The sequence below is a fragment of the Calonectris borealis genome, chromosome 28 (assembly GCF_964195595.1).
Source record: "Calonectris borealis chromosome 28, bCalBor7.hap1.2, whole genome shotgun sequence".
In the NCBI taxonomy this organism is placed as follows: domain Eukaryota; kingdom Metazoa; phylum Chordata; class Aves; order Procellariiformes; family Procellariidae; genus Calonectris; species Calonectris borealis.
In genome coordinates this window covers 6,254,790-6,279,181 of record NC_134339.1, presented here as the reverse complement: position 1 = coordinate 6,279,181, position 24,392 = coordinate 6,254,790, and the positions used below count along the sequence as shown (strand labels likewise).

General features: G+C 45.2%; 1 protein-coding gene across 2 annotated transcripts in view; it reads right to left on the bottom strand.

The window, feature by feature from the left end:
* Nucleotides 1-24,392, bottom strand: part of PTPRS (protein tyrosine phosphatase receptor type S) — a 79,102-nt gene that overhangs the window by 44,160 nt on the left and 10,550 nt on the right. For both annotated transcript variants that reach the window (XM_075175814.1, XM_075175813.1), the window contains exons 3-5: nt 16,536-16,646; nt 3,571-3,840; nt 818-1,399 (exon numbers count right to left, since the gene is read on the bottom strand). In XM_075175814.1, coding sequence (XP_075031915.1) covers nt 818-1,399; nt 3,571-3,840; nt 16,536-16,646 — 963 coding nt within the window. The remainder of the gene's footprint in view (nt 1-817; nt 1,400-3,570; nt 3,841-16,535; nt 16,647-24,392) is intronic.

Below are 24,392 nucleotides of genomic sequence, written 5' to 3'. Positions count from 1 at the left end.
GATTACAAGACTCCTACCCTGCTTTCTTCAAAGCCTGTGTGTGAAGAGCATGCCAGCAGCAAAATGCCACACTGCAGAGTGGGCAGGCCCTTCCTTTAAAGCAGTGGAGGGTTAAATCCCACTGCAGGACTCAAGCATGTCCAGAGCTGCTGAAGATGGAAAAGTCCTACTGGATCGTATGCCTCTTTCTTGGCAGTGCACAATACAGCCCTTCCCGCTAATTCCCAGTATTGAAAGATTCTGGAAGTGGGAAGCCCATGAGCAGCCCACTGGGGACACAGGGTTTCCTCACCAAGCACCCCACGCCACAAACAGAGCACCCAAAAGCATGCTGGGTGACAACCTGTGATAAAACACCTTTTGTTCGCAGATCAACACATCTGCGGTGACAATTAGGGCTTTGTTTTGCTCCCCTTTTAAAAAAAGGCAAAATAAGGCTCATTCCCCACTCATCTGGAGAAGGTAGTTTCCAGGTACTTTAAGAAGAGTTAAGCTTCACAATTGCCTGGACAGCGAGTGTTTTTAGGACTATTAAAGACATTTATAAACTGGAAGCAGTAAGAGACCTCGCTTGCCTCACCCGTTTAAGCAACAACCTTGCCGAGAAAAAACAGATCAGAAATCATGCACCAGGCCCTCTGGCTCCAGCCACTGGACCGAGCTTCCTCCCAGAAGGTTACTTCTATTTTAATCAAACCGAATCAATACAGAAAAAAATGCTCTGGTGACACAACAGCCACAGCCGGATAATGCTATAAGCCAACACCTCTCCCTCCTGCAGCCCAGTGTATCCAAGGTTAGTGACATGGGTGCTCACCTCCTTGCTGTGTCTTAACCTGGATGGGGTCAGAAAGAGGCCCGTCTCCCACGGAGGTGAAGGCCAGGACCCGGACTGTGTAGGTTTCGTCCTCAAGAAGGCTGCCCACCGTGGTCAGGAGGCTGTCGTCCACGTTGTGCTTCTGCCAGTTGCTGACAGGTTGATCAGGCTCCATGGTATAATATACACGATAGCCACGGATCTGCCCATTGGGCTCCACCGGTTCCTCCCACTGGATGATCATGGTGGTGCTGCTCAGCATTCGTCCCTGCACATTACGGGGGGCACTGGCCGGAGCTTGTTCCCCTGTGCGAGTGACCACTGACTCGCTGGGAGGCCCCTGCCCGATGCTGTTGACTGCAGAGACCCAGATCTCATACTCAGAGTTGGGGCTGAGCCCCCCAATACTGTAGCGTGTGGTGGTGATGTCCTCTTTGATCTGATATGGTCCATCCTGGCTTTTAGACTTGTACTCAATGACATAGTAGGACACAGGGTCTGGATTTCCAGAGTCCCAGGTGATGGTGATACTTGTTGCTGTCGTCTCTGTCACCACTGGCGTCCCAGGAGCCTTGGGGAGTGCTGAGAATCAGGAAGAACAGACATTTAAAAAAAAACCACATATGCTGAAATGGTGCCTAATTGGGCTAGTTAGGGCTGTAGGAGCCAGAGGCACAGTACCAATCACAGTGCGGCAGTTCAGAAAAGTGCTGCTGAAATGTTATGAACCTAGTTATACACTCTATTATCCTCCTTAAACTGCTCCATCAAAAGGAAAGTGTTCAGCTAAACATCTGGAATCATTAGCACAGACTTCAGCTGCACATCCGCCGGCTCACACGGCAGTAAGAAAAAGCAGTTTTGCAGGAGCTCCTTCCGAGCACGTAATCAGATCTTCTGAAACAGCCCTGGCAGCCCGGCTCCGGCACTGCTGAATCTCTCCATGTGTAGTGTGCAGGTAATGGTACAGTGAGGACTGTGCTCTCCAGAACTACAAAACTATAAGTACTTGGAGTGCTTCCTCTCAAGCCACAAACCTGTGTTAATACTCATCTCTTTTGTCCCTCATCCAGAAGACTACCTTTGGAGCTTGCTGGAGACTGCATGCTAAACATCGGCCACCTTTAACAGAAAGCTTTACATGTTTTCCTCACTACACATTTTAGACCCTTTCCAACCTCATCGTCTCTAGACTTGAGCACCTCTAAAGCTCTAACTTTTCCTTTCATGTTCTGACTGGGAAAGACTGCAGATGCTTACATGCAGGAACACAGGGGGAACAGAATACAAATAAAATGACAAAAGGCAGAAGGTACCAGCAGGGCAAGATTCCCCATCTGAGGAGGTAGGATAGTTCGAAGCAGAACCAATGTATCTTACACAGCAGCTTTTTAAATTAATAGTCTAAGACAGGGAAAAAGGGGAAGGAAGAAAATACTCAGGAAAATAAAGAGCACCTCAGTCCAGCCCCAGGCATCCTTCTGCTAGTACGTGAACCCACTCCCTGTGCAAAAGCTCAGGATGAGTGTCATGTCAAGATTCACTAGTTCCTACTAATTTCTATTGTCAGACCTTCCTTAGTCAGATGCACTGATACAACAGGATTGTTTTTCTTTAGCCCTCCTCTTCTCCGAAGAATTTCTCCTCCTCTCCTCCACCCGCCCGCATTCTTTCCCACCCCATCTCCCCCCACATCCCTCATGGGCAATGCCAGCACTCAGAGCAGACACCAGCTCATACAAAGAGCTCTACACTCACCCAACCACAGGGGCATCCTGCTTGGGTTTTAATACTCCCCTGCTGAGGACAGAATAAATTGAAGATTGCACCCGTGCTCCTCTTGGGAATTGCTAGCTGGAAGCCGGGGTTATTCCCCCTCTTGCTGAGGCAACAACGGCCACTAAGATGCTGGAACTAGGTTCTACTGCAAGGGCACACATGCCAGAGATCCTCAGGGCCTTGGCTGAATCTCTAACCCTGGAACAGGATGGCATGCAGGCTTCAAGCCATCCAAGGCTCCTTGCAAACTGCCCAGCCAGCCTCATATCCCAGGACAGAAACAAGCATGCAAGAGTGTGAATCACGGTTTTCTTCATAACAAACAGCTCAGGTGTCCTAAAGTGAGGAAAGACCTCAAGCCACCAGCTTCCCCTTCACTGTGGATTTCTTTGTGTGTGGGATCCCCAAAAGATGCATGCACAGATCCCAGCACATGGCACTCGTGGTGCACAAGTTTGTCTTCCTGCTCATGCTCACATACCTACGCACGTACATACAGGCTTGTAACAACAAGGACTTACATACATGCAGTCAGGCATCCACATGCCCATACAGCCACGTTGCTCCTTCTTCCATGCACACGCACTCATGCATGACTACCTTTTTACATGCATAATTGTGTCCCCACGCTCCTCATGTGCAGATCAGACAGTCACAAGCTCACCCCATGCAGACAGACAAAGACACAAGCAGAAACAGGTACCCACACAGTCACACAGTGATATTCCCACTCATGCACCGGTGAAAGCTGACAGGCACGACCACATATCTACAAACGCTCACATGCATAAACATGACACGTGCCCACATTTGCTTTGCACAGACGTTCTGTTACGACCATGCACCCAACACGTGTCTTGCACATATATACACCCATGCGGCAGCTCACACGCTGGTGCATGCACGCTCCTACAAACATGCACAGTCGGGGAACCCACGCACTCGCTCACGCAGGCGTGCTCACACTCTCTTACATTTCACCGTGATCTGAGCAACGGCTTCTATGACTCCCAGACTGGACATGGCCACACACGTGTAGTTGGCTGAGTCCTTGACATCTGTGAGCTCCAAGACATTACGGCCCACAGGCATGTCATCTTCAGGTGTCAGGTCCTCTGCTCCCTGCATCCATTTGACGTATGGCATGGGCGAACCCACGGCCACGCAGGTGATGTTGACGTTGCCACCGGGCATGATTTCATGGCTGACGGGCAAGATGGAGAAGCGAGGGGCCACACGGCGAACTGTGGACGAGACGCACAGAGGTAACAAAAAACAAAACAAAAAACAAAACAAAAAAAGAAAGAAAAGAAAAAGAAGAAAAGGGAGAAAAAGAAAAAAGAGCAAAAGATAATTTAAATATAGATGGGGTTTGTCATCATTTATTTTCTTCCTTCATTAAAAATAAAATGAAACCCAAAAAAATTAAAAAATCAAAAACCAAAAACCAAAAAAATTAAACTTCAAATAAATTTTTACTTCACAAACAATATATAGAATATAGACATAAAAGCGGTATTTCATAGCAACAGGGTTCCATTGATCAAGATTAGACCCATCACAGCACAGATAAGTACACAAAAATTTATTAGCAATTTCTCATCTTTACTGGCAAGAGCTGGCATGGCGAGCATCGAAAAATCTCCTCCACAGCCGCTGGGGCCCCCAGCTCCCCGCTCCGCGCCCCGGGAAACCTGCTCCTCCCCTTTTCCAGTGGAGTCCGACTCTCATATCACCTTCTCCCACGGCAAAACGCAACAGCCCCTCCACCACCACGGCCTGAAATGGTCCAGGTGCCTCCTCCATCTCCAGAGAGGGGCCCTCTCCCACCGGCCGCTCCATGCCCGAGGGATGCTGCAGAGGTGGGGGGGTGCTGAGGAGAAGGCTGGGGTGGAGATGGAAACTTCTCAAGATTTTGCCTTGTTGGACCCAGAGAATCCAACAAAGAGAGAAGTATCACATCCCCAAATGCCAGAGAGACACCACTCGAAAAGTAAAGAGGCAAAAATGTAAAAAAGGGAGGAGAGGGAGTCCCCGGAGCGGGACAGAATTTAGTTAGTGTCTGTGTGTGAGAACCGTCCAGGGGGAGGCAGTCCCCCTGGAGCGAGAAGGAGTGTGGAAAAGATGAGAAACTCTAATGAAATTTTTGTGGTTTTCGGGTATAGAAACCCTAACGAAGCCTCTTTAAGATCTGACACGGTTCCATCGATAGATGCAGCTCTCAGAGTCACAAACATCATGCAAAATAGGTAAAAAAGAGAGAGAGAAAAAGATAGAAAGAGAAAGAGATAGGAAAATGCAGAGAAATATAATTTATGGGCGGCTAGCAAATGCCCACATGGATACTGAATAGAAAGAGAGCAACAGAGAAAGAAAGGAAGACAAGGAGAAGGAGAACAAGGAGGGGAAGGGAGAAAGAAGAGAGAGAGAGGGAGGGAGGGGAGGGGGAAACCCACTTTAATGCTGCATACTTTTTCTAGCTGATGTGACCCAATGTGGTGGCTCACATTGTCACATCTCAGCCCTGGCGGAATAATAAATATAATAGAATTAATAAGAAAAACAAGGTAATGAAACTTTAACGTTGAGAAAACAGTGACATGTTCTGTGCATCTCCTTAGCAGAGAGGTGGATGCAGCTTCCAGACCTTAGACAGTAAGAACATGGACGCAAAGGGGAGGGTGCGGTTTCCTTGGCTCCATTTTCTGAACTAAACTGGGAAGCTGGATGGCCGAGGTGGGTGCTCTTCCTTAGGGGTGAAAGCAGAAGAACAGACAAAGGAGAAACGTAAGCAGATCAGAGAGGCCCTAGGGAGGGAGCTGAGGGCAAGGTCCCATCCCACAAGCAAAACCAAAAGGATACAGACCCTGAGAAGTTGCAGGCACAGCAGCAGCCTAAGGAGAAAAGGAGCGCAGGATTCCTCCAGCTTCAGAGACAGCCGTGCAGTAAACTCCCCTCAGGCAGGGTGAGTGAGGGGGCAGGAGAGTTAGGAGTGCTGGGGGCCTGAAAAATACCTGTCCCTGCTGTTCTATTCCCAGTAAACTCTCTGAAGAACCTCTCTAAAAAATCAGCCGCAATTGCATCCATGCAAAAGCAATGCAAAGGACATCAAAGCTTAGCCTGGTGTTGCTCTTCCTAAGTCCTAGTGCCTTCAGATATCCCCCAGAACTGATGTCTTGGGTTTTTCTAGTATTTATCTTCCAGACCACTCCCCTGGCTGCTGCTCAACATTATGGATCTTTTCAGATGGGAATGGTGGTGCCAGGAGAGATAGTGGCTGTTTTCCATTTAGTGGGGCTTTGTTAAACAAAAGCCTCCTCCTGCAAGCTGACAAGGAGATGTCTTCATAGAAAGGTGTATTCTTCCCATCGTGCTATCAGATCCTTTTCTGCACAGTTACCAGTAGTCAGGAGCCAAAGGCAAGGAAGGGAAGACTTCCAGATTTGTGGCATTAGGAGCTCAGAGATGTCCAAGGAGAATTCCTGCATGCATGGATTTGCAAAGAGAATGGATAGCATGCCCTCACCTCCAGTGCAGCTGGGGAAAGAACTGTAATGTGGAGGGAGAGACTGCAAACTCACCTGGACACTAACACTAGATGACTTTCTGCTTAGAGAAAGGTGTAAGGAGAGTACCACGGTATTTGCACAACCTCAGGCACCAGCACTGGCTCAAGAGAGCAAGCACCATGCTCCTTTTCCCTCCTGTCACACTGCTACAGAAGACTTTTAGCCCTAGACATGAGGGTACGTCCCTGTTGCCTACTCCATCCTTCTTCCCACTGCCTGCTTCAGGAGGTACTGCATTTCAGAAAATGGAGCCACGTGAAGACCACACCGGTCACAATCTGAGACAAGATGGAGAGAACTTGAAAAGAAACAAGTTGGGTCAACATGCAGACAGATCTGGGGTGGGGATGGCTCTTTTGAGGAGGGACTGATATGTAACCTTTTGGAGAGGGGAGGCAAGGTGGGAAGAGGTGAGGAGAAATGGGGAGACATATGCCGGACAAGATCCGGTCAGCAAACAGCATCAACAGCAACAAACAACGGCAGGTGGGATGCAAACACTGAGTTGTCATGGAAACAGAACACGACAATTAATTCAAACGGAGGCTAATCACAAAGAAATAAAACTGAACTGAAAGAGAAAGGGAAAAAAAAAAAAAAGAAAAAGGAAGAACAAACCAGAATTTAATAACTGAAAAGCATCATTTGATGTATGGTAGAGTGCTGAGAATCGGAGTCTGAAGGGAACAGACTGCTGCTGTCTGCGTGGTTTTGGGCAGGGAAGGGAAGAGATCCACTCACAAAACACAAGCTCAGGGCCACGGCGCCGGAGCTGTGCAGGGCACGCTCACAAACAACTGCAAAGCAATTCTCCCCACCTTAACGGCATTTGTCACACTTAACTAATGGGAAGCAACCAGCACATCTGGATGCCAGCCCAAAACAACGCGCATTCTGTGAAAAGGGAGAATTTGGATTACGGTTAGCGGCAGGCTAATGCAAGACCAAAACAGGCAGTAGCACTCCTGTTGTGCATCCTGGTTTAAAAAAAGCTACACGCTTCTGTGTGTGCACAAATATACAAACATCCACACACCAGTCTAGGATGTGACAATAACTCCAACGTTAAATGCTGGAGACCTCAAACAGTCCCTAGATACATCCCTGCTGGCTCAGGGCTGTGACAACCGCATTTACTGTAACAGGAAATTCTTATAGGGCTCATCTCTGGATACCAAGAACCATCACGCTGCTGTTTATTTTAATTGCTATACCACTCTGATTTGGCTGTTGACATGAGATTTGGCAAGCTGATAATCTCCGGGTCAGTGTTCAGGTCAGGGCCTAGGAGGAGGACAGCGGTGGTAGGAAGAAAAGTTGAAGTGCAGCTGGAGATTGAACCAAGAACAATTTCAGCTCTGGGTCCAGCTGGGTTTCACACATAGCAGCTGAAAGAGCGAAATTTTACATGTAAAAAATGTGGTGAAGAGATTCTGTCTATTTTTCTATCCAACACATTCAAAGGACTGGAAAGAAAAGAACTGCCCTCTCTGGAAAGGAAAAGTTGGGATGGGGCTGTCAGGGCTCTGCTTCATAGACACTTATCTAATACTTTTACCAATTTCTGGTTTCAAGAAACTCCTTCCCTGAGTTTCAGGGATGTTTGGTTTCCATGACAGCTTTGTCAGACCTGTTTTACGAAGCCGACCTTGCATGCATACACATACGTGCATGCTCCATGTACATGTGCAACATCTCCCGATATAAACATACAAGCAGGCACACACAAACACACATTTTCAATGGCCAAAAAAACTCTCAAGAGCTTTTTTCAAACAAGGATACAGCTTGTTACCGACAGAACCAGATTTCAGAACTGGAGCTATTTTAATTGCTATACCACTGTGATGGAAGTCAAATTACTTCAATGCAGAGAAGCCATTTCTGAGGCACAGAAAGATTTCTTAAGTGCAGTTAGTTATGAGTCTGTTTAATATTGTCTGTTGGATAAGTATTTCACACAGGCAAATCTGCACCCCAAGTTCTGCTTAACATAACTTTCATTAGAAACTGAACAGATCCGTAACTTTTCACACCCTTGTAAAGCCAATTGGTTTTGTTGCTGCTCACGGAAGCAGAGAGGGTAACCCAGTTTGTGTTCTGTGAGTGGCCTCTTCGGTGCATTATTCTTTTCAACGAGAAGGTACCAATCAACATCGCTAAGGTTCCCCACCACCACCACTCAGTTAAAAAGAGAGCTGGGGTCCACAAGGTGAGAAATGTTTTTGAAAGGGACAGATTTACAGACCTGATTGGAAGAGACACTGGGAGATCCAGGGTTGACTTTTGCAACACCAGAATCCATCCTTAAAATGTGTTCCCAGGATGCTGCTAGTGAGAAAAATCTGAGGACCAACCAACCAGTTTGTGCTGAGGAAACCCACCGGTTCCACTTTTTAAGCCCCTTCGAGATTAGCTCAGGGAAAAAAATGTCGGAGGAGGAGTGAGGTGGGGAAAGGAGAACGTACTAGACAAGAACCCGTCACTTCAAACCCCGATTCACATTAAACCAACTAAAAGATAAACATATTTTATATCTTAAAGAATAAATTAATTGAAAAAAGAAACAAAAGAAAGTGAAGTGACTGGTTGAAAGCACCAAACAAAACCAAATGGTATTAAACATTTTGACACTCAGCAAGCTGCTGCTCCAAATGAGGTGAGAAGGCGGACATTATTGGCCATTTTGGTGAGACAGGAGTCATTCCGTCTTGCTCCAAAATGAGGAGGGGGTAGGGGAAAGGGTGCCAAAATAATGTGCAGCCTCTACATTATTAGTGAAGCTTAGATTACACCTGTCCTCCCCTCCCAAAAGGTGGTCCGTCCCTGCCCCTGTACTGTCCATGCAGCCGCCTCTGCCTTCTCCCTCTCCCATTCCAATTGCAAGTTCATTCCGCTGGGGCGAGACGCTGTTCGGGTTTGGATTTCCGACCTCCGTCCCTCCAGAGGACGAGATACTTCCCTCCTCATGCCCATCTCCTTCCTAATTTCCTTCATGGTGAATAAAAATAAATAAGTAAATAGGTAGATAAATAAAGAATGAGACCAAGGCTTGGATTTGGTCTGGAGGAAATCCATTACCTTCCCAATCATTGTTACTTTTCCACTTAAAAAAACACATTAGTTGAGTGACAGGCTGGCTGAACATCTCTGGTCTTTTGTAATTCTTTTTTTTTTCCTGTTGCTTTTTACAGGATTGAATACAAAATAATCTGAACCCAATTGTTTTTCAAGCAGCTCTGTAACATTAAACACATACTTTACTACTTTATTTTTGTTATTTTAATTTGACAAGGTGTAATCTAATTTTTTCCCCTAAAACAAAGAGAACAGCGATGCAAAAGGTGTAAGAGACACAGGCAGGCAGAGATTTCGAGATCAGTACAGCACAGTGTTCCTGCAAAGTGCCCTCTATAGAGAGAGATACATATATATAGATATATATACAGTTTTGATTTTTGGGGGTTGGTTTTTTTTTTTTTGGGGGGGTGGCTTTTTGTATCCATTTCCATTTCCTGATACCCTTGAGAAATCCTTCTGCAGAAACACAGCAAAGTTGTTTGTTTGCTTTGTTTGGTTTAGAATTTCAGAGCTGAGGACACCCCAAACACGGACAGGGCGCTCCCCCACCCATCGAAGTGCTAACGCTTAAAAATTGTCACAGAACTCTAAATTCCCGTGCCTGGAAAATGGCACTACAGGGGCAGCTGTACGAACTAGCGGTGGTTCTGCCTCCCTCCTTTTCCATTAAAGAATTTATCACTGCTAGTCTAAAAAGGTATTAAAATTTCTGTATTTTAAAATATCAATGATTGTTTTGACCTTGTGGCTATTTGTTAAATCTATAGTGCAAGTGAAATTATTTCCTTCTAACCTCGACATGGCATTGAAAGTGAAAAGCTTAGCAACCATTCCACTTGTCTATTGAAAGATGGGCTGAGCAACCAGCAGCTCTGGTTTGACGGTCAAATTACACGAGCCAAACTTAACCCAGAAGCAGCTACAGGCTAAATTATTTGTTAAATTAGTCACATTTTAATATATTTTGAAGCTTTATTTCCTGAGGACCTAGGCACACTATTTCTGCGTTTTCTGTTTTTTGTTTTAATTGATTTCAACTAGTTTTGCTATTATGTGTTTAGCCCTGGCCTGCTTTCATCTTCGGTCTCTCAACAAGTTGAGGTTTTCCAGAGAGCCTTGAAAAATATTTGAAATATTCTCAGCAGGAACTGGGCTGCAGAACCCAATTCTGGGTGACTAAGCACTGTGTTTGACTCCCGCAGCAGAAGAGGCAAGGCCTAAGCAGGCACAGCGAGTGCACTGTGCTGTTTTAAATGCCTGCTGAACCATTTAAAACTCCCTGGGCTTGAAAAGAGCAGAGCAACAAGAAGCTCGAGCAGAAGGGAAAAAGGATTATCCCTGCAACGCCACAACTGCTGCCTTTTGTAACTCCTGAGAGGGCACCACTGTGTGAAATGGAAAATTTTTAATTTTGGTAAATGCAACCATGACAATCTGTCCTGTACCAACAGCAGCAGCTCTGCATACTCAGAGGTTGCTAAAGCACAGCCCACACGGCTCTGCGGTGCATTGTTCATTCTTCCTTTCCCTTTGTAATATGGAAGTGCATGCAGAGACACTCAGTCCTTCCATACAGTGCTCTATCTTGAGCCAAGCAGCTGGCTATTTGGATCAAAAGAGAGCAATCGAGATGCAAGTCTGAAGCTTTCAAAATTAAGAGGAGAACTACAAAGTGCTCCGTTTCAAGGGAGCAAAACAGCTGTGGCCATAGATCCTGGACATAGATCTCTGGGGCAAAGCCTGGACCCTGCAAGTGTTGACTCACTGACGCTTGGAGAAAAATACCATCAGGCATGAGTGATTCAACCTGGTTTTATCCACCAAAGTGGAGTAAGCATCTCAGCTCTTTTGGGCAAAATTCAAAGCCTCTTAAAAAGGCCAAATATGTTTCCCTTCCATCCGAGCTGAAAGAAGGCCATGCAGCTCTCTGCATGGATGCCATACACAGACATTCGCTTTCTGATTAGCTATGAGAATTGCCAGGCTCTCAAACCAGCCTCCCCTGTGCAAGGAGAGGCATGAAGCTCTCAAACCCCACCAGTGAGACAGACATCTCAATACACAGGACTTCGAATCTGTCCTTTACTGCAATCACTATGGCCAGAAGTTTGATAGTATTTGTGTCCCCAAGGATACAGAGAAGCATCCAACGAGACTTTTGAAAGCCAGGTGAGTTGTATAGCTCCCATAAAAATCAGCATGCCCATCTTAAGGTGTGCTGACTTGCCCGCTAGAACTGTGTCTTTCTTTTCACTGCCTACAGGTGAAGTCTGGACAACGGGCTCAGACTAGAAACTTTCATACACCCTAGGCTGGTCGCAGAATTCATCTCACCTGCTTCTGATCTGCTTTTGTGGGTCTCCATAAAGATGCTTCTGCATTTTGACCTTGGAAATTCCCTGTTAGCAGACTCTTTGTTATTTTGGACCATGGCATGATCTGATCTGTAATAATACACAAGGCAAACCCTTAACCAATAATTTCAAGACCATGCCCATAACTTCTAGCAAACCATATGAACTCTTTTAGCCAGATATCAAGTCTCTATTTCCTTGCCCAGTGTCATTCCAGCCTACCATGACTACATCCAATTTAGCTTTAGTTTATTGTTGTTGATAGTATTATTATTTTTATTGGCTCTTAAGGAAGAATTTAATCTTAAAACCTTCTCAGATCACAAGAGATTCTAGCAGCAGCAGTGCAGTTTGGACATGTTAGAAATACTTTATAAAAGATAAAATAAACAAATAAAAAAAATTGTGTATAAATCCCTTTTTAATTGCACCTAAATCCTGGAACTCAAACTCCTATTCATGAAGGAAAATCTTGTAATTAGTAGTGATTATCACCTTTTAGTCCTAGGCAGGAGGGAGGTGGGATGGGGACACCTCATTTCAAATACTATTCCTTCTCTCTTGCTCTTTTTAAATAGAACAAGCCTTTTTTTCTTCTTTTTTTTTTTTTCTTTTTCTTTTTCTTTAAATAGAGCATTGGGGCTGGGGGATGTCTTTTGGCTATTGTTGGCATCAAAGTTAGAAGAGCCACAGCTGGCCGCTTCAGAAAGACATTATCAACAGTGCAGCATTTCGGAGTGGTACCCTTGTATCTAAGGGGAGAGGGGGAGAGACTTGAAAGAGGGAGGGGGGAATACCAGCACTGAGGGTCCGAGCACTGAAATCTCAGCATTTTAAGAAAAAGAGAAGGACAGACAGAGAGAAAGAGAGAGAGAGAGAAAGAAAGAGACAGATACTGTGTCAATACTGCACTGGATTTCTCAAAATCACACAGCTTTAATACCTGTACACTAGGAAAGCCACTCCTTTGGTAGATTATTGAGTAGTCAGGACTGATGGGCAGAGGGGAAATGCATTCACAAGGAAAGAAAGGGCATTCAATTCTGCAAAGGGCAAAAGCACCAAGCGCCAATGGCACAACTAACACACTGCAAAAAACCCACCTGTTTACTATCCCATGTGGCTCACCCACTCAGGATGCACACATGGGAGGCAACAGAAGCTTAATGGGGATAAACAGGGAGATGAGAAGAGGGAAAAGAGGCATTTTCAGCTAGAATGTAACTTGTCAGATTTCTTGTTGCTGTTTGCAACAGTGATGCAGCTGCCAGATGTGTCCCAGCAGCCTCTTTTGTGTCTACTACTGCTGCATTTCTCTCTCCACGTTCCTTTAGAAAGGAGGGCTCTACCTTCTCTGGATCTGGCTGGTTTTCAAGGTGCCTGTAGCCAGGCAATAATGGTTCAATGACAGGGAAGAAAGAGGGTAAATGGGGAGAGGCAGAGCCATGAGACCCAGCTACCCTTCTGCAGAAGGTGGCTGGCTGGCTGCCCTTCACTTCCGACACTGCAAGGACGAGGCTTCACCCTCCTACAAGGGAATCTGCCAAGTTCTGCTGATGAGACAAGGCACTGCCTGATGATGGGGCTCTCCACGCACATCTAGGAGCTAAAGGAAAGACAACTGCGTGTGATTCATAACACAACAGGAAGCTTTCTGTCTTTACCCATCCTGGGCTGAAAGCAGATTAGCTCCCGTACGCAGTGTCTTAGGTGTTACCGGAAGGAAATGGCCAGTTACCAGTGAGTGAGTTCTGCATCGCTGGGGAAGCCCTTCAGAGCAGGGATCAGGGTTTTTCTTTGTGTGCAGGATGTGGAACAAGAGCCACACCTCCAAGAAATATGTAAGTAATAATGTGACCCAGGGTCTGCTCTAACTCTTGGAACGACACCCTGGATTCTTACCGTCTTTTCCACTTCCCAGATCCCTCCCTCCCCCCAAAACAAAGGCTTGTCCCAAATAGCAGGGCTTCCATGGACAGGCGTTAGAGCTGTGTGACTCCTTTCCTCCTGGACGGATTGAGGAGTTCAGTTACCACCGGGTGGGCAGGAACACTGGCTTCTCACAATGCGTTTGGAATAAACTACAGCACAGCATAACCAATCAAAACTGAAATAGGAAATCAAGAGAAAGCAAAAAACCCAACAGAACTAAAAATTTAGAAAGTAAGAGTAAATCCACTTCAAATAAACCAGAATTGTAAAAAAAAACTATACATATTTATATATAGAAAAAATAATTCATAATTAATTTAAAAAGTGGCATGCAAAGAAGATTGTTACATTCTCCTATCATGCATCAGGCCCAATGTCCAAACGGCAAGGTAACCATGACGACAAAAAAGTGCAAGAACTCAGCAACATTACCAAAGGATGCATAGAGAGGCCCACAATGCAACTCAACTCATCTCTGCGAGACCCAGGAACGGGCGGGTCTCGCTCATCTTAAAGATTTCTTGCTTTTTCTCTTTTTTTTTTTTTTATTTTTTAATTTTTTTCTCTTAAGAATGTAAAAATGTGGGTAAAGAAAGTAAAAAAGAAAAAAACCACACCAACCTTCTCGTAGCTCTGAGGGATGTTAAGGGGGTTTGATGCAGAACACAATGACATGAGGAGAAGAGAAAAATAGGGGAAACACAGAGAGAGTAAAAAAAGGCCTTCTCAAGGCTGTCAGCTGCAAATTGATTGTTTTTTTCTCTTAATCAAAATAAAAAGAAAGGAAAAAAAATGAAGATAGTAACGACCCTCTTTCCTGCCTTTCTAACTTTCCCCCTCCCATCCAGCTAGGTACCTTTTGTTTAAGAACAACCGAGCTCTGTACAGAGGTCAGACTGTGAGCAATCCTAGTTCAGAATCAGCACCCGACAAAGGTGCCAACCCCAGAAAGGAGTTCTCACTTCTTTAAGTTCATCTGCTCTCTAGAGAAGGGGGAGCGGAACCTGTACCAGGCAGAGAAGACCCGATACAAAGGAGATCCCAAGCTGGATATCCGCTCCCCCAGCCCGCGCTCCCACCAGCCCCACACCCAGCCCTGCTTGCACTAACTCCACAACGGGACTGAATAAGGAAAAAGAAATAATTAGAAGAAGAAAAGAAATGCAAAACAAAACCAAAACATTTCCTTGCAATGTTAAAACTTACAAATCCTATCCCAGGTGTTCTATAGAGACAAGCATGTTATGGAAGAAACAAGTCAATTGGAAACACAAGAGTGTTCAAGACTCTCTTAAAACAAAAAACGGGAAGAAAAATGTGCATGAACTTTCCCTCCCACCAAAGCAAATCCATTTCAGAAATTTGTTACCTTTCCACGATATTAACACACAAGAAACAAGGAATTAAACAGCATGAAAAACACCCAAACCACAGGCTGAGCTTGCTTACACGGTGTTTTCTGCACTCTCTCGGCCGGCTAATGCTGGCTTTGTTTTTCAGGCAGGCCTCAGGTACACATAGGCTAACTTGGATAGAAAGAGGGCTATCCACCTGGAGCTGACTCTTATCCAGGTGCGGAGACCGGCAACTCCATGGTTACAACCTTTGTCTCCTGGGTAGTTTCCGAGTGGCCAGAAAGGTAGAGGAAATTTATAAATAAAAAAATAATGAAAAATCCCCACATTTTTTCCTGTTTCTTTTTTTTTTTTTTAAAAAAAGAACCCAAAACATTCCAGCTAAGCTGTCTGCGAAGGATTTAGCCCTGAATTAATATCAGATCCAGATTTACGTCCCCAAAAGAAGAATTTCGGGGCCCAGGCGACAGGGCAAATTTCAAACGCAATTTTCCAGCTGGCCACAAAAGGCTATTTAAAAATTTAGCTTGGAAACATTAAATTATTAAAAGCCTTCTCTCCATGTGCATGTGATTTAGTGAGCGTGAGACACGAGAGAGAGAGAAAGAGAGAGAGAAAGGAGTGCACACAGGAGCATGGCTCTGCATTTGACTGCAGAGTTAACGTGAGTGTAGGTGGGAGGCGCTTCCTCTGTCGATGGGATGGAAATGGGAACAGTTTGCTGGGATGTAACTTTTCTTTTTTCCTCCCAATGGTATTTTTCTTTTTTTAAAAAAAGCGAGAAGGACCAGCCTTGCTCTCTCATTACCAAAAGGGTTTTGCTGTGGAAAGATATTAAACCAAAGCTACACACAAAATATTACAGGTCAGAGAGATTAAAATAAGATAACAAAGAAAGCAGAAAGGCTATTGCCCCACTGGATGTGAGAACATCGAGGGGGCATCAAGCAGAAGTCAATCCCTCTGTCATCTGTTCCCCATCCTACATGGGTGAAGGAATCTGTCACTGTGGCAGAGATGTCTGCTGGCCGTCTCCAGCTTTCTGTGAGTCTGTGCCCACGGCCAGCGTTCATGCCCAAGGAACCAGTGACAAATTACTGCTGGCAAAGGGAAAACCAGCTGGGACTTAGGCGAGAAGTGAGAATGCACCCTCCTGTTGCAATCTGGTAAGATCCAGGCGACAGAGAGCTCAGTGGAGGGGGCTGAGAGGGTCCTCCCCTCCTCTCACACCCACACCAGTAGAACTGAAACCTTCCCACTTCCAGAGAGCAGGGATCCTTTGGGAGAAAAGGGGATTATGGCCTCTTTGCAGCCAAAGCTGTTCATTCCCCTCTGGGCCCTGCAGACTGACGCTGGCAGATTCTGGGGCACGCTATTTTGGGTCACGCTTGACTTCACTGTGGGGGACATAGCCTTGTATTGCTGCTCTGCAACTCTGGTGCAGTAGCTGGAGCCACCAGCAATGGCGAGGAAGTCAGGGTGCACCAGGATCCCCCTGCAAGCTCAGCAGCGCACTGTAAGGATCCAACTGATTAACACCAGTGCTTCCCCTGCGCTCAGGGACAAGACTGAATCAAACAGCTGGGGACAAAGGAAGGCCATGGGGAGGGAGATATTTGCCAGTGTTGTGAGCCGATGCGCTCCCTACCTCTCACGTAAAGGTTAGCAGGGGAGGAATAGCGCACTCCAGCGCTGTTGCTGGCGACACATTCATACTTCCCCTGGTCTGTCTCTTCGCTGCTTTCAATCTGCAGGCCACCTGGGAGGAGAGAAGAAGACCGCAGCAAAGACACGATCATCACCATTTTGTTTTGTTTTTAAGAGAGAGCAATAGCATCAGTGTTTTGCTTTCTCCTCCCCTTGAGCTAATACACACTGGGACACTCCCTGGGACTCTTGGGCTACGAGTTCTGGAAGTACTGAGCCCTCTGCTGATATCAGCTAATGCCTGTGCTCAGCCTTACGGCTGGACATGTACCCAACAGGAGGAGAAAATTTAATACGCCCCCCTCTATACTAAGTGTTACTCTCCATACTGAAATGATCAGCAAAAGTATCAACTTTTGTGGCTTCTGCAATGCAGGCATTCTGCACCAGAACTCATGAAATCAACTTCAATAATCCATATTACTGTGATCCCCAGAAATCTATCAGAAGGCAGTTGACTTTCCCTTGCTCAATTTGAAGCAGTGACCATAAAAGTGAAAAGCTTTGTCACCCACTGCCTACGATCCCTGGACCATTTTTACCACTGCTGCCTTTGTTTTGTGCTTAAATACCTGATTCACAGGAAGCCTGCAGGAGATAAAAGTCAGTGTGAAAAGCACCTTACTGATAGTGAATTTTGCCAAGGGAAAACCTTCTAAATACTGCATTGGAGCTTTGAAATTGCCTGTGTGGTATACACTGACTGGGCCAAAAGGATTAAGGTACATTATTGCAGCCTGTAAGAATATACCCAGAGCCCATACTAAACACTCCTGTAAGCAAACATGCAGAGATATGCAGCATATAACTACATGGAAGAAAATTGCCTCATTTACCTCAAAAGGCTTCATCCCTGCAAAATTCCAGTTAAATAATTCAACAGACTATCAAATGTTTTATGTATTAGGAGTACATGATTATACTACAGATATGGACAGAGCTCACATGTGGTAAGACTCTTAACTCCCACCTCTGCAAAAAACCCCTAAATATGAAAACCAAACGATTCCAGATCAGGGAAATATTATTGAGAAAAGTGCAAATGATATCAGTGTTGGTTGCAGATACAGCCTCTTCAGGAAGGAAGAACCAATGTGTTCACATGAGGAGGACACGGAGCTCATGTTCCTCTGTGTGTGCACGGGTGAAAAAGGATGCTGCGTGGGAAGACATGAGGCTGTGAATTTATGACAGGGATGGGGTGTGATAGTGCGACTCCTGCCAGGATCCACTGTGCCTGGTAGCTCCCAAAGGCAGAGCAGATAGAATTAAAAAACAAAAAAACCTAACCCAAGCCACTAAACCAAACTGAATTGATTTCAATCAAATCTGTGGGTATTTCAGTATAACAGGAGTTAGAAACCAAATAGACTGAAGCTTCACATTGAGACACCAGCTGAGCATATTTCATACTGAATTACAGCTCAAGCATGCTCTGTCATCTGAAAGCTCCACTTCGGTGGAAAGCTGGTCAATGAGTTTTCCTAGAAATTTCTGTTCATTTGGACAAATCTATGGGTTGCTTCCACTGGTTCCAGACAAATTTTTTGTGCTGCTTGTGAGCACTGCTTGTCTGAGCGTACACCAGAGGAGATGAAGCCACACTGCAGAGCAGGAACAGAACCATGAACTGCAGGCAAGCAGCTTCGCCAGGGGAATAAGGACTCACCCCTTTCATCTTGACCACTGCAGCTTTGCTGGTGAATGCAATGGTGGAAATTATACTGTAGAGAGGTCAATGAGTTTTCAGCACTTGTCAGGAGCCAATAGAGATGATGTGTGAAAAAGTAAATCTCACCTACAGCACTTCCTGTTGCTTTTACCAGCAGAGAATTATGGACTTTTAAATTCGCCAGTGTAGATAAAGCCAAAGCAGGGTCTTCCGAGGCGTGCACACCCAATTCCTGCTGACTTTCAATGACAGCTTGAGGTCTAATATCTTTTTGTCTTCATTCAAGAGACAGTGCAGAAGCTACTTACCATGGGTATCTTTCCCAGAAAAACCTAAGGGTAAGAGAACGGGGAGGAAGGGGAAACAAGGCTCTGAAGCCAAACAAATGAGTACGCTGAGATGGTAAGTGCTGAAGGTCTGACTGAGTAAAGGATTGGAAAACTTTCACCACCTTCAGTGGCTCGGGAGCACTTTGCACCAATTAAGAGAAGGCCCTAAGTATTTACCAAGCTTTGATAGCATTTAATGCTCAAGATAAACTTCAGTCCTTCACAGTCCTGGAGAGATTAGCTCTTAAAATTCTGCCATAAATCTGAGGCAGTACCGCCTGAGACGTTATTAGAATAACAGTATCAGTATTACCAAGTGCACCCAGCAAACAAAAAAGGACATTATAACCATATATAAAATAAAGACAGGTATAAAAAAGAAATATCCAGAGGTGAAGCAGGACAAGAAAACAACAACAACAACAACAAGAAGAATCTGTATTGAGCACAGGTCAATGAAACAGGAACTGAGTGGAGAGAAGTGTTTGGAGAGTGGGTGAGTGAGTGAGTTGGGGGTGTCTTACCTCGGATTGGTGTACCTTCTGCAAAGAAAACAAAGAAATAAGTGAAAAGACTGTAAAACCCCAAACACCTGGACTGCCGTGGGAAAAGGACCTGAGTCAAGGAAGACAGTTCCCAGTAGGAAACTTCCTGCTCTACCTCATCTTAAAATATAGGGACAGACTAAAGAGGGTTCGGGTACTTAAGGTGGGGATGCCCTTTTTAAAGCAGTCCAATTCAGCTGGCTGTTGACAGAGCCTCCATGGCACTTGGCTTGAAAAGTCTTAAGACTGCCTCCATTTTGTTGCTAAGAAAGTCTTCAAGCTCTCAGCTAACATTACTGTTTGCTACTTGCAGAACATATGATGAACCTGCATTTATATTCATCACTCCTGGGGAAAAGGGTCGGCATTATGGTCATGCTAGCCCAGACAGGGAAAGGGACATCAAGGTACCTTGCATCACATTAAGAGTTGCAGGTTTGAACCCACCTTTGCTAGCAAATTCCCCATTCCAAACTTAAGTTACTGGCACAAATGTGTGAGGAATTCAAGGCATGTCCTTATCGGGCCTTCAGTTACCCTTCAGTGGCTCCGCATAGAGACTGAAGCCAGATGCTCTGCACTAAAGAAGGCTATGCTACTGCACAAGTGCAAGGGCTACCTCACGCAACTGCTCTGAAAGCCTGCCTAATGCCAGTGCAGGAGGGGGGTTGTATGGAGAGAGAGGAGTCCTGCTACACTTGCCTGTACACTGCATCTCCCTTGGGTTATTTTTATTTAAACCCCCTCCAGTTGTCTCTAAGTGCCTAACATAAGTCTTCTGCCTAGGCAGCTCTCACAGATGAGAGGAAGTGACATTGTGGCTGGTGAACCATGCTACAGTCAATGGTAAAACCACTGTCCCCCTGTTTGACCTCCTGAGGTTGCAACCATCTTCCTTTGAAAACACAGCAGGTCCTTTTGCTCACGGTGGCATTCAAACTTGTCACACAGCTTATCAAAGAAGGGGTTTTAGTTGGTTGATTTTTACCCCAATCCTGAGAACAGGGCAGATTCCGCAATTACAAGTATTGCTTCTTATCAGGGAGAAATGCAAGAGCTTCTCTGCAATGGTAACAATGCCGTCATTCTGCAGCACCTCCCAGCCAGGGCTTGTATAGCACATTACATGATAAATATCAGCCTTACACTCTCTCCTCTCCCACAGTGAGGTACAGCAGCATTATTACCCCCACTTTACAGATGGGGAAACCGAGGTAGAAGTGAAGCAACTTGCCCAAGGTCACAGAGGGAAGTCTGTGGCAGAGGCAAGAACAGGAGTCAAAGCCTCCTGCGTGCCAATCTTCTGCTTTAACCACCAGAAAGCCCCTTCCCTTCTTATCCTTCAGCCCTGTTCATCCTTCTTGTGCTGTGGTTCAATCCTCCATTCTCAGGATAGAAGGTAAAAATACATAGATACTGATTACAGTTCACCTTTATTTTTCAAAGGAGATGAGGGAAGAGAGGTATTATAGTGTTAGGATATTAGATTCTAGTTATATTCAGCTTCTAGTTAAGAGGTTAGGTTATTTGCTAGAGAAAAGTTAGCATCTAGTTAGGGTTAGGAACTAGCTAAGGTTAATAAAGCAGGTTGGTTAGCTATCAGGACAAAGGTTGGAGAGACAGTGCTTGAAAGAGGAAGAGGTGGGGTGAGCGTGTACTTGGGCAGATCTCCACACAGGAGATGGCAGGAAGGTTTTAAAAAGCGAGCGAGAGACAAAGCAGCAAAGGGTTATAGTTCAATTCAGTGGAAATAAAAACAGCCTCTGATACATCTTTCTGTCTCAAAACTGGAGTGAAAATCTGCCATCTGTGGCACAAATCTGGAACAAGGCTAATGGGAAAAGGGTAGAGGAGGGGAAGAGACCCCAACATCACCCACCGCTATAAAGCTTCTTTGGCCTTGGCTAAGCCTGGCAATTTCCTGCAAAGGTTCACTCTGTTTGACAGGAGAAACACACTGAAGTTAGAGCTATGTAAGCATAGATACAACAGCAGCCGTTACCTTCTTGTGTCATTGTAGGTTAGTTATTCCCTGTTCCCTCTAAGCATCATTGCTGCCCGTGGAAATAGGCTGTCAGCACCTCTCAGAGACAGACTGTCTTGGAGACAGTGCTCTTGGAGAGCAAAATAAGCCAAGCAATGCCACTTTGGTCTTTCCAATTCTAACTCTGGCACACGGGACATAAAGGTGAGGAGGAGCAAAACATGTTTTGCAAGATGCCCCATACCAGGGATGGAGGGGACAGAATTTGAATCAAAATGAGATCAAGTAACTTGCAAGGAAAGAACAGTAGTTTGAATGGTGGCAGGGACACAGATGGTAGATTTCCACTGTTGGAGTTTCACATCTAACTAGCTTCATATTTAATATAGGGGGAGCAGGATGGTGCTAGAAGAGGATATGAAATAGATTAATTATTCTGAAGAACTTTGACAGGTCCTCTAAGATTTGGTACGGGGTCATGGTGGTGGAGGGGAGGTACTCACGTTCAATAGCTGGCTTGCCTGGTGTCCTGAACAGTGCAGGAGCAAATGCACAAGGCTAACCACTGTCCAGGGCAGAATAAGGGCACCAGCTTTGCAGGAAAACTAAAGGAGGAAGAACTCGCACTGGATGCTGACTTTCCGAGCTGGTGAGCAAAAAAGCTGGTTTTGAGATGCCACGTGCAAAGTATTCATACTGCCTTCCACAGGCTCCCAGGATCTGGAGATCTCCCTGTTTAGGGCAAATTTTAAGGCTGCATGAGCCCAGACGGCCAGCCTAGTGTTTAGCAGCAGAGGCAAAAAGCAGCTTAAAGAACTTGCCTCTGGATTATAAAGGACCAAGACGGTGCCAGGCAGAATACCACGTGCAGGTGTCCCCCTCTGTCACAGAGGATCTGCTCTTCCACCATCCCTTCCTCTGACTTCCCACACAGCAAGCTGCCTACGGATTCTCCAAGCCTTGAAAACAGGGAGAGGAGGACAGTCACCATTGCCATGGCAATGACAGAAAACACATCCCCACCTTCTGTCAGGCCACGTGTGAGAACATGTGTGTGCTATGCTCCTCTCCCGAGGGCTGGAGAGAGCTTTCTATTCTAAACAAGCAAGCAATCATCAAGGGTCTTCTGCAATTTTAAAATGCCGGATCCTGGCTGACAGCTGCAATTGCTACATCTCTAACAACAAAAGGGGACTTGGCACACGGCGGAAATGTGACTTGAGTTCTGCAGACAGGCTCCTGGCTTCTCAAGGGACAGAGATGAGGGGCTTTTCCTTTGCTTAACCCTTTCCCATAGCCTGTGATTTACAGCGCCAATTTGAAAATGTTGCACCCCCACCTCTCCCTTCTGAAAATGCCAATAACCCTGTTAGATGTGAAACTCCAAGACCTCCTGCAGGTGTGAACACAATTATCACAGTTCCAGGGTACAAGCTATTGTGTAATTGGGGAATTCCAGGACAACTGTTGCTAAGTTACAAAAAAAAAATCTATCCAATGTTAGGAGGTTCATATATAGCTGTTATCTCTTTATACAGATATATTAATTAGGATGATTATTATTCTTTTTGTAGCCTGCAATACCCCTGCAGAAATTCATTAAGAGGGCAGAATATCCCTACTGAAAGAGTTAGTAGAAGAAATGCATAGCATGCCTCTCAAGAAGCTGTACAAAGGAATTAGTTTAAAGGGCAAGGGTTACAAATCTGAACATTAGCAGGTTTGGGGTTTTTTGGTTTGATTTTTTTTTTTTTAATTGAACAAACTTACCAAAAGTCTCTGAATGTTAAAAAAAGGTGAAAAAAAAGAAAAAAAAAAGGAAAAAATAAGTTTGTTATAGCCAGTTATTTAGAAAACAGAAGACAACAACAAGACACAAAAGATTTTAGTGTTTCTATGTGAGAAGGTGGCTGCAGGCTGCCTCCCGTTATCCCCCCTAGGTGGCACGGCTGAGCAAAGGACATTGGCTTCTACTTTAAATGTCCTGAGACTGCTCGCATCGGGGTTAAGCAGAAATATCCATTTCTCTTCCACCACCATGAGCAATTAAACTCTTAGACAACATGGGTCTCTAAGGCTCAGATGTTCATGTACGTCTAAGGGAAGCAGGAGCCTGGACAGAGGTTCTTCCCATGCTCCTTTGATTGACAATTCCGCTTTTCATTCAGTCAAACCCCCCAAGCATTAAATGATTTCCAGTTACTTGGAAAGTTTATCTGGAGATGGAAAGGAGAAGAAGAAATACTGGATAGAGAAAACCCTCTATGATTAATGACATATCACCTGTTTCTCAATTATATTGAAGACCCATAAAATAATGGGTCCACGGGATGATGTGAATATAATGACCATGGTCTCGAAGGCCCATTTATATTGCCAGTGAAACATTCAGGTTTTTTAATATAAATGAGAACCAAATCTGGACACAGCTACCCAATTTTGCAGAGCTCTATGTATGACATTTCACTTGTACCTTTTAATGGGCTAATTTGCATGTTTGCCATTGACCCATATATTAATATAAATTCAGTTCTTAACACCCTTCGTAATAAAGTAGCATGGCTGCTATCCTGATGACTTTATCTCCAAGACAGAATCTGGGTGGCTGTCCTGTCCTGCTGCTCTCTCAGCCTGTCCCAGTCTCCATCAGGGAGCAATGCACAGCCAAGTCTTCAGAGACAACACAGTCGCTGGCTTCTATGCTAAGCCTGTTAGCACGAAGTGCAGAGATGAAGTTGTGATTTAGCACCAGGGTCACTCCTCCTCCCTGCACTCCTGTTCACAGAGGGCTTGTCAAACACCTGTTAGTTGGGTGTAATTGTTTATCCCCAAGGAGCTGGGCTGGAGTCATACTGATGACCTGTGAGTGAAAGACACTGAAGCTCATTAGCAGTGTCCTGAAGCATCCAATGCCCTAACGTGTGCTAGTGCGACACTTCTGGCAGCAAAGTTTGTTTTCTGGAAAGATAAATGTATTAAATTAAGTTCTGACTTTAGCAGCATACGCATCATCAGCGCTCAAACAGGCATCGCACATCACACTCAGGTTAGAAATACACACTTGAATCTGCTCTGCCTTGGTCTTAAAACAACTCCTTTCCACTGACTGAAATACTACCACAGTACAGATGACCCTAACGTTCGTATGTTTTGCATTTTCACAGGCCTTTGCATCACAGAACATGCAAGTTTTGAAAGGCCATAAAAGCAGATGAAAGAGGGGAACTCGGAAGACCGTCCAGGAATCTGCAATCCCTTTCACACAAAC